This window comes from Candoia aspera, chromosome 2, assembly GCF_035149785.1.
Source record: "Candoia aspera isolate rCanAsp1 chromosome 2, rCanAsp1.hap2, whole genome shotgun sequence".
Taxonomy (NCBI): Eukaryota; Metazoa; Chordata; class Lepidosauria; order Squamata; family Boidae; genus Candoia; species Candoia aspera.
The window spans coordinates 63,444,619-63,455,284 of NC_086154.1; the positions used below are offsets into that span (position 1 = coordinate 63,444,619).

The 10,666-nt window shown below is 38.4% G+C and overlaps 2 protein-coding genes across 2 annotated transcripts in view; both read left to right on the forward strand.

Annotated features, from left to right (window-relative positions):
* FANCD2 (FA complementation group D2) overlaps positions 1–6,096 on the forward strand; it is a 49,521-nt gene extending 43,425 nt beyond the window's left edge. The window contains exons 39-43 of the mRNA XM_063292010.1: positions 405–479; positions 1,807–1,881; positions 2,393–2,539; positions 4,668–4,754; positions 5,862–6,096. Of these exons, the coding sequence (XP_063148080.1) occupies positions 405–479; positions 1,807–1,881; positions 2,393–2,539; positions 4,668–4,754; positions 5,862–5,939 (462 nt within the window). The 3' untranslated portion in view covers positions 5,940–6,096. The remainder of the gene's footprint in view (positions 1–404; positions 480–1,806; positions 1,882–2,392; positions 2,540–4,667; positions 4,755–5,861) is intronic.
* A 2,829-nt stretch (positions 6,097–8,925) lies between these two features.
* Positions 8,926–10,666, forward strand: BRK1 (BRICK1 subunit of SCAR/WAVE actin nucleating complex). Its single transcript, XM_063292011.1, has 3 exons — positions 8,926–9,126; positions 9,276–9,358; positions 10,195–10,666. The coding sequence occupies exons 1-3, from the start codon at positions 9,009–9,011 to the stop codon at positions 10,219–10,221; spliced, it is 228 nt and encodes a 75-aa protein (XP_063148081.1). The 5' UTR covers positions 8,926–9,008; the 3' UTR covers positions 10,222–10,666.

A 10,666-nucleotide genomic window follows, 5' to 3' on the forward strand; every position in this document is an offset into this window, starting at 1 on the left:
TGAAGTCCCATTGCATAAGTGGACTTTTACTCACCTTACAATGACTTCCATCCTAAATATCTGGTTTCAGTGTGTGAGGGGAGCACCTGCTCTGGAATTATGAGAAGTTCTGGAAGTGATACTAGGAAACTCTAATACAGTTCCATGACAGTTCTCTGCATCTCCAGAAAACTTGTTTTCCAATCTTGCTGGTAGACATCCTGGATTTGCTGAGGAAGAGCTTATTTAAATAAATATGATGATGATGATACAATTTTCTGTAATAAGAAATTAGATCATTTAAAATTTAAACAAGCATAGTGAGTGCTTCAATGCTGCGAATTATGACTTAAGGTTAGAGCACTCGCCCATTTTTGTAAGAATTGGCCACATTTGCTGACATTTTGTTGTTGTTTTTTACCCAGTATGGTCGTCTGTTTATAGAGACATTTTTGAAGGTTGGAATGCCCCTCTTGGACTACAGCTTTAAAAAGCACAGGGTAAGGTGTTAGGGATGGGGCTGTTTCTTGATGGACTGAGAGTGTATTAAGCTGCTCATATCTGTTCTTTCCAAGTCTATTGTGCAGTGACTTCCTGCAGAAAATAACAGAAAAGGGGGAGAAATGTTTAACATAATTGAATGGTAAGAACTTTGAAAAAAGTGATTTTTCTTGCAAATCTGCCAAGACTCAAAACAAGCACATGTAGTTCGATAATATCATACTTAAATGAGTCCTGCATCCTCTGCTATTTTTGGAAAATGTATGTATTAGATATTTCAGGTGTGCATGTGCCAAACTACATGTATTATACAGATGACCTTTGTCAGCCACCAGCATTATTTATTTATTTATTTATTGCTCATTTCTGCACCACCCATCTCGCAAGCAACTCTGGGTGGTTGTGCATTGTGTACAAGTGGGCAGGCATAGAAACTGAAATTATAAAATAAGTAAACTCTTGTAAAAGACCCAGTTTGGTGCAGTGATTAATGCACCAAGCCAGAAACCAGGAGACCCTGAGTTCTAGTCCTGTCTTAGGCACAAAGCTATCTGGGTTACCATGGGCCCATCACTCTCTCTCAGCCCTGGGAATGAGGCAAGGGCAGACCACTTCTGAAAAACCTTGCCAAGAAAACTGCAGCAACTAAATTTGAAAAATAAATGAATAAAATAAATAAAACTAGTCCAGGCAGTTGCCAGGAATCAAAAACTCACTTGAAGGCAAACACAAAGACCCCTCCGTTTTTAAAAAGGAAAAGATGCCTTCAAGTTGACCTCGACTCTTGATGGGTACATGAACACATCCATGCAATATTTTTTTTTGAAAACAGTACAGAAGTGGTTTGCCACTGCCTTTTTTGGCAAGGATGACTGATGCCCCTTTCTTCCTTTTTGTTTTTTGCTCTGAAATGTTTTTAACAATTGTAAACCACCCAGAGTCACCGGGGTCGGGTGGCATATAAATTTTATTATTATTATTATTATTATTATTATTATTGGTGCTTTCTTCACTTTGCGGCCCAGTTAATGCCCTTGGAATTTGCTGGAGGTCTCTTATACAAGTGCTAAGCAGGCTCAACCCTACTTAGTTTCCAAAGTATTCATTTAATAACATGCCTGCCTTTAGGGTCATGTACCTTGTGAAGTGGTTGTCAATGCTTCAGTATATTTTATTGAATGGACATACTAAATAATAAACTATGATTTGCAAACCTCAATAATTCACAAACCATCCTGTGCCACAACTGTATATCATTACAGAACAAAATTTCAAATAGGTAGCCATTTTGCACAGGTTTCTAAATGGATTTCTTTGGCTTTGCAGGAGGATGTGCAGAGTTTGTTGAAAACCTTGCAACTGAGCACCAGACAACTTCACCATGTGTGTGGCCACTCCAAGGTAAAGGAAACTACAACTACAATGCTAGTGAACTCTGGTTACTTTAGTTCCTCTATTTCTAGCAAGTTAGCATACTCTTCATATTTTATTTATCCTTTGTGATGGAGCAATGAAAAAGTAATGCTTGGAAATGCCCTGTTCCTGACCATGCATAATAATAAGGCTAACATTATTTAGACTAATATGCTGTAAAACTGTTGTTTATCTGTTTTTTAATATTGCTGGTTTTGTTATTATAAATATTCTTTATCATAATATAAATATTAATTTCTTGATTTTTTTTTACATTCTCTAATTAGCAATAGGAGGAAAGTATTCCTCCAAGAAAAATGCAAAGGCCACTAAGGAGACATACCAAAGGCCACTTAGTGCATTCATAAAATAGGATTTGAACCCAGATTTTTTACGTTCAAATCTAATATCCCTTTTACATAGTAATATTGATTATGTATAATAAAGAGTCTGAAGAATATAAGTGGTTCTTTCTTGGTTTGCATTTTTTCACATGTAGATTCATCAAGACACAGGACTCACCAGTCATGTACCTCTACTAAAGAAGTCCCTCGAGCTATTTGTATACCGAGTAAAAGCAATGCTGGCTCTCAATCATTGTCAGGAGGCTTTCTGGGTGGGCATCCTCAAAAATAGGGACTTGCAGGTAAGTGTATGTGCCTCATGAATGGCCCATTAATTGGGTTTCACACATGTTCAATGGGCATTATTATTTGAAAAACTTGAAAATTAATTGTCTGACCTCATGCATATGATTTGGAATTAAGCTTCAGATAATCATTCAGTTATACAAAAGGTTGCAGCTTATAGCAGATGACACTTAAATGAATTTACTGAGCAAGCTTTGGTACACAGAAGAAATGCCAAACTTAAAATAGTTTTCAGAACATGAACAATCACTACCCTAAAATATAATTGTTACACTGACCTGGGTTCTTCATACAGAGCACAGAAGATATTATTCCATGTTTCTTTCTTCTTCTCTAGCTTGTCTGGAAGTAAGTAAGTTCGCATACTTCCTTTTGTAATCACATTCATAAAACGGTGGCCCAATTGCTACAAACTGAATAATTGATCATATTTCCATAGAGATGACCTGAAATTGCTTCTGTCTTCCAGTAAAAATAGTTTTAGAAAAGAATCCACTGAAAGTCTACTTCAGAAGAGAAGTGGGGCTTTTTTGTGTGTATGTGTGGAAGTACAGTACAGAAAATATAATCGTTAATATCTTAGTGAACAGCAGATGCCATTAATAGAATATAGCTCAAATATTATTTACTGAAAATATTTTTAACTTGAGCTTCCGAAGGAAGAAATGGTGGACTGAAGACGGCTCCGCAAAAAGTGAATTCGACGACTGCAGCGGAGTGAAGAGCAGATGAGTAACAGGCTCTTCAATAATTCTTCTCCAGACAAAGAGAGGATTTGAGATTGCCCACAAGTGTTCCAGACAGCTGCTTCTTGCAAGGAGACTGCAAGATAGAGCTCTCCAGCATGTTAGAGCTCTGGGAGATGAGGAAATAGCCATCTTGCTCAAACCGTGGTTGGTGCCTTCGATAGGACACTAAGTTCGCATACTTCCTTTTGTAATCACATTCAGAAATTGCTTGTTAACTGCTTTTCATCTACCAGAAACCTTTGGATTGACAAGTTTGATAGAACTGGGTGAGTTTCCTTCAATCGTTAGTGAAAGAAAGTTAACTACAAGTCTAAGAACTTTAAAAAAATGTTTTTGGAATAAACAGCAAAAGGGTGATTAAAACTTTGAATTTAGAAAGTTACAAATGGACTAAGGGTCCAGATAAATTTGAAATAATTTTTAAGAATTATAAAGAATCCCTCCCGTGGGAAAATGCGTTTGTTTTGAATTTAAAAAAAACCCAATAAGATTTTAAAAATTGGATGCTAGAGGGAACTAAATATTACAATTAAAAGAACACATAAACTCAACTTATAATTACAGAATGAAGCAAAATATTCTAACATTGGATATATTGAAGGATATTTTTGAACAATGGACTCAGAAGTTAATTTTAATAGTGTTCAACAGAGACATTGTCTTTATGGAGAGACTGTGACTAAAAATGTTATGGAAGAAGAACAGGTTCTACCTGACAAGATGGAGACTGACCTGAAAATGATTTACAAATGACAGGCTACAAGAATGACATAGAAAAAGATGTTACACTGGACATACAAGAAACCAGATGATGTCTTAATAATTAAAAGCGGTACTGTATACAAATAACAAACCAAGAGAGTGACCTGGATAATTTTCCTGTATTGGATTTACAAAAGAGGCTTGTTAAAGTTTTGAAGAATCTCATGAGAAGGGACAAAAAAACCCAAAAAGAAATCAAGTTCTATGACATTATTTGAATGAACTAAAGATTACGATTGTTAGAAGTAAAAGGAAGGAATATAAAGTTGGTTTATTTGATCAAGGTTAGAATAGATAATCTTTAATGGGCTTTTGATGACACCAGGATTGAAATGACAATGCTTTATGGATTTGTTTATAGATAAGAGATGGGATATGGGAAGAAGAGATCATTTGTTGTATTTTAAGAGGAGGGGATAAGTTACTAAAACTCTTGATCAATTACTGAATTTCCATTGTATTATACATTGTCTAGCATACATTAAAGGGATAGATTTTGATTCTTTCAGACTGAAAGACAGGGCAGCCTACACTCAACCCCTCTTCATACTGTTATGGAGACTCCAGTATATTCCTTTTCTGATATGCATCTAACTTCTTTAATCTGTTCTAGGGAGAAGAGATCCTTTCACAAGCATCACAAGTAACTGAAGCAGAAGAAACAGAGATGTCCACACTCCCTAGAAAGGATACTGGAGAGGTATTTATCTAGAGGCAGATTGTTTGCTTATGATGATGGCTCTATACTTGGCTTTTGGTAAAGACCAGCACTAATTTTTTCCAAAAGAGATGCAGGCTCTACTGGGGGTAGGCAATAAAATATAAGGGAAAAATTAACATGAGGATAAGCAAGACACTCCAAACCATTCCTTTCTTATATATGAAAAAATGGCAGCAATGCTAACCTGTTTTAAAAAGTAACAAATATATGAAGGTGCAACTGAATTCCAGCTCTTTCCTCTGTTTTAACTAGCTAGGTATCATAGTTGACCCTGAGAAGTGACTACTAAGTTTGTTGCTCACAAAATCCCCTATAAGGTCTTTTCTGTTAATCCTATATTTTGCAGTCTTGGGTATTTCCGTGACTTACTTCCTCACTTTTATTTGATAAAAGACTTAGTAGCAAACACACAGAGAGGGAAAGGAAACTACTAACTGCTATTTCTTGCCTTTTCTGCATATGACTGACTTTATGCATGCAATAATCTAAAAATTAACAAAATACTGCTTATTGTAATGGATACATTCACTAATATTAATGTATAAAATGGAAGGAATCAGGAAAAAATCTGTCATATTTTTTTTCTGAATTGGACCTTTCCAATTCACACTTCTATCCAAATAGGTATTGATATGTTTTGTTCTTCGACACTTCATAGAGGTAGTGCTGAACAATCATGCTCAAATGAATAAGGATTTTGAAAGGATTACTCAATTTTTCCCCTTTAGAAGATGAGGAAAAAAGTGATGGCTCATCTTTCAGATGAATGAAATCTTTCATGTACAGAAATAAGACGAACCCTAATAATATGGATAGTCAACTGCAATTCCATTTATGGTGCAAACGTGATGAATTATTGCTTGGAGATTTCTGTCTGAAATCAGCTCCCAAGTTATTGCATTGGTCTAATTTGGAAATATATGGACTAAAACACTGAGTTAATTGAAATGTAAGGAATTAAAATTAATTGAAATTTAAGGAATTAAGATAAAGCACATCGTCCAGTCTGTTTGGGAATGGAGAATTTAGATATGATTTATTCCCCAGTCTTCATTGTTTAAACATTTGGCATTTTCATCTCCCCAGACAGTTGAGGAAAAGGAAGATTCAGAGACTGAAGGTAGAATGGACACCAATGATAGTGATGACGACAGCTCTGATTAGAATGGGCTATAATTCTGGGTGAACTTTTTTGGCCTAGATTGGAACTTAGAAAATGAAACAGTAATGTTGAACATGTTCTGTATGTCACGTGCCTCTATATCCCAAGAAGTTTATAACTGGGATCCAGACAATATTAAAATAAAATTGATGGGCCAAGGACAGTATTATTTGTTTGTCTTTTAATACTCTTATTACTACTTTGAAAATGAATATATTGAGCACTTTTTTCTCCCCCCCCCATCCATCTCCCTTTTCTTGCATCTCCATACCTTTTCCCATGAATATAGAAAAGCAAACATTACAAGTTTTATTTGGAGTGCAAGAATTAATATAACTTTCTTAGGATAGCTTACTGAAAGCTTTCGTGATTTGACAGCTGTGTCAGGGAATGAGCCCAGTCATATTTAATAATTCATGTGGTTGGATATAAAGCAGGAGGTATGTTTATATTGAACATTTTTTGGTATAAAAAACACCTATCCCAGATGAAAGACTGGTATTCATATTTATGTCAGACCCCAAGGGAATAAAAAAGGTAGGGTTGGGGATTATGAAATAAACATAGTGTTTATATAATATATGATTAGAATATTTTTTTTATAAAAGCACATCCTGATTTCCATTCCTGTTTATTTTTTAATCACATACAAAGCAAACTTATAAGATCAAGCACAGTGAAATTTAGTGATTCTGACAGCCTCAAATTCTGGTTTTTGAATTACTATATTGTTACAAGGAGACTCCTTTAAGATAACATTTTATTTTAAAAAACATTTATTTGAGAAGATGGGTTAAAGTGTTTTCTGTTACCTCTCTCTCTTACTTTTATGATTTTAATGCTGTTTTGTATAGAGAATTTTTATTTGGTGGTTTTGTGTTACACAAGATTATTCTTGGGTTTTTCTTCATATATATTTTCTACCTCTGTTTCACTGTGTTCATTTTAAAAAAAGGTATCAGGACTATATGCCTATTTCTATAAATTGCTATTCACAGCATAGCATTCCCCAGAAACACCCCGCATGTCCCAGGTTTAAGCCCTTGCATTTAAAAAACTAGTTATCAGCATTTTTCTCTCCCGGTCCACTGTTCTTTCTGCCCATCTGTTTTGCACATTTAGCCTCACAATTCATGGAAATACGCTTCCATTCTGCATTTCATTTCTCCAATTGCGTATGTACCACAGTGATCTCTATTTTATGTCAAAAATAAACAAAACAGTAACTTTGGAATGTGCTTTGGAGAGCATTATTTTGTGTGTGATCATCAGGTCATCACCTTTTTCTGTATGGTAGCCTCTGAGATACTTTTAAGTGCTATCATACCCTGTCATCTTCTAATGATGGCCAGTTCTCTTAATCTCTCTTTGGAGGACAGGCTTCCCACTTCCCAGTACTTTTGTACTTAAACTGTGGTGCCCAGAACTGGACGCGAAGAACTGGATACAGTTGTCAAGGCAGTATGTGAACAACGCAGACTACAGTGGAACTATAGAATGTGGCAGTATAAAATTAAATAAATAAAAATAAACAATTGCTTCCTGTGATTTGAAAACTATAGTGAAAATGCAAATGATGTAGGCATGGATACCTCTGAAGTTTAGCTTGAAGATAAATTAAGATTTTTCCATTCTTGGAAGGAGGTAATTGCCTTTTGTAATATCTAAACTCTGCCATTTCCTTTGCTTTCAATTACCTCTTTTCCTCACTTCATTTCCAACCAGTTTTGTTCTTCTCTTCCTTTCCCCAGTGAAGCTATCCCTTCCGCATATCTCATTCTTATCCTCTTGTTCTCTTCCAATTATTTCTACTGAAAGTAAGACAACCTGTGTATAGTATGTCTCAGTGACAGTTTGTGTACATTTTAATTCTATTAATAAAGTATATTTTGCACTACCCTGCCTTTTCATATACATACATTTACATAACTGCATATACAAGCAGGTGCATGACCCACTTCCCCCCATGGCAGTGGAACTGCTTTCACCCACTTTTTCAGAGGACAAATGACAACAATGAGCAAATGTTGCACAATTAATTAATGCTGCACAAACAGAATGTGTGAGCAAGTCTGTAGACACAGCCAGACTGTTAGAGAGATACATACTAGCAGGTTATATAATCAGTACAAATACAAACATGGACTGAGGGATGTCAGGGTGCAAAATTTCTGTATTAAAACTTATCAAGAAGATTGATTATATTTATTTAGACTTAAATAGAGCCAATAGCCTCATCTTCCCTTTCTATTCTTAAGGAATGAAGCAAAGTTCAAGAGATCAGTGTTATAACTTACTATGAATAATTACTGTATTTATTTTGCACATTATTACACATACAGGGAATATGCCAGCTGCCTCTGGCATTACCTGGTCATTTGACCCCCTTTTATATTTCCTTCCATTATGTCCTTGTACAGATAGTAATAATTTAAATATCCGATTGTTTCCTGTTCTCACGCTTCTTACACTCCAATATATTACTTCCGTTTGAAGGCCTTGACTTGAGAGGTGACAGGCTCAAGTTTCCGCTTGATCCCATATGGCTCTTGGTAGGAAGCGGACTGACCCAGTTAATCTCACTGGGCTGTCTTGGAAATAAGACGGTGGGTGCCTTGAATTCTAAAGAAAACGGAATAAGCAACGTGAAAAAAATACCCGAACATGTGACCACAGAGTGGAGGGCTCTCGTGGCCACCCGCATTTTTGCAACCCAAATCTGGTGTTCCTAATGTAAATAGCTTTTCGCTTCCATCCCAACAGCAGAGGACATATAGGCTATATCACAAAAATTTCAAACAAACATAAAGGAAGCCCAGCTCCGACCGTAGTGAAGCAACCCGAAAGCCCAAAGACAAGAGCAGGCGCGCCCAATTGGCGCACGATACCAGCCCTGCAAGCCACTTCCGGGTTTCAGTTCCTCTGACGGGCTGTTGTAGGAGCCGCGCCGCGCATGCTCATGAGTGGGAAAGGGACAGGGGCTGCCCCTCTCGGCCAGCTGGGAGCGTCGTACGCGCGCAGGCGCCCTCCTTTTTCGGTGGGAAGAGGAGGTGCTGCTGGCTGATTCGGCCATGTCGGTGCAGGAGGACCCGGTCCAGCGCGAAATCCACCAGGACTGGGCGAACCGCGAGTACATCGAAGTGATCACCAGCTCCATTAAGAAGATCGCGGACTTCCTCAATTCCTTCGGTAGGAGTTGGACGCCATCCCCTCTCCTCCGGCGGGAGGGGCGCAGGAGGAGGCGGATCCTCTCCGAAGGGAGAGGACCCGGGGGAAGCGGCGGGGCGAGCGGGCGGGGGGTCTGGGGCCGGCATTCACGGTGCTCTCTCGCTCTGCAGACATGTCCTGCCGCTCCCGCCTGGCCACGCTCAACGAGAAGTTGACGGCGCTGGAGAGACGGATCGAATACATCGAGGCCCGGGTGAGGCATCTCCCTTGCGCCGCGGGGGAAGCTGCCGCGGGAGCTCGGCCCGCAAGCGCCTCTCCCGTGGGCCGCGTTACTCCCCAGGCTTGGTCCCCGGGCTCCGGCTGACCCCTGTTTGGGGGAGGCTGGGCTTGAAGGGCTCGCTCGCTGCACCTGTGGGTTGGGCAGAATCAAGCGGGGCAGCTGCCTCTGGGTGGGTCACCGGGTTTTGTTTTGCCTTTGTTGGGGGTGGGGAGGGAATCGGTGGTTTTAAAGTAGTGACAAGTCTGCTTGTTCGTTTCTCCTTTTAAATGAGGTAAAGTGACTTTCCTGTTATCGTTATTGATAAATCCCCTGGCTGAGTATATAGTCATAAGCATTTGATTGATGCTGCTTTTCTTGAGCCGTTGTTTTATTTGTTTCTTGGTTAGTTTTATATCCCACCTTTTCTTAGGAGCTCAAGGAGATGTGCGCAGTGCTCCCTCCCATTTTTCCCATAACAGGCTGCACTGAGGGACAGTGGCCTAGAGTCGTCCAGTGGCTAAGCTGAGGATAAGCTTGACACTTGAGCATGAAGGTGCCATTCCCAACACCCTTTGGGTTTTTAGTAGGGAAAGGTTTTGCAAACCTAAAATATACTTTTTTTTCCTTTAAAGACCTTTCTGAGCAGACTTGAAACTAGTGCTGGAATTAGTTCTTATACGATACCCAAGCAGCTTCAGCAATCACGTTCCTTTCCAAGCTTTGTTCATGTTTCTTAAAATATTAACATTTCTTTTTTCTACATAAGGTCTCTTCTGTTTCCCTAGAAATTATATTCCAAAGTAAGCAAACTTTTTTTTTTCCATTGACAGGTAACAAAGGGTGAAACATTGACATAGTGTGAAGCTGGCAAGGAGCCAACCTAAGGGAAAAAACGCAGCTGTTTAAAAAGCTGATGATCAGACTTCAGGTTTCTTCATTACTTAACATGGATGGGAGTTAACTCATTTCTGCCCTTTGGGAAGCTGCATCCTCCATTTGGAGACTTTGTATGGGTGATTCCAGCTGAACAGCTAAATTGTACAAGAGCATGTTTAATTATGTGGTTTTATACAAGCAGATTCATGCAGTTCTTGTCCTGTTGTGTCCCATGTACACGCAGAACTCTGGCTTCACAGCAATTAAATATTGATGGAACAAAATCTTAATTTCTGGGAACAGAGTTTTATTATTACTATGAATAATTTTTGAGAATCTAAACAGATCACGATGTTAGGACTGTGCATAGTGTGTGGCTCTTATGGCTCGCTATTGCTGCTCCAAGATATCAAATAACCTATCTGA

Bases quoted from the DNA above. Each gene is read 5' to 3' on its own strand.
- BRK1 (XM_063292011.1), top strand. From the start codon at position 9,009: ATGTCGGTGCAGGAGGACCCGGTCCAGCGCGAAATCCACCAGGACTGG. The intron at 9,127-9,275 runs GTAGGAGTTGGA...CTCGCTCTGCAG, and splicing joins GGACTTCCTCAATTCCTTCG to ACATGTCCTGCCGCTCCCGC. The intron at 9,359-10,194 runs GTGAGGCATCTC...TTCCATTGACAG, and splicing joins TCGAATACATCGAGGCCCGG to GTAACAAAGGGTGAAACATT.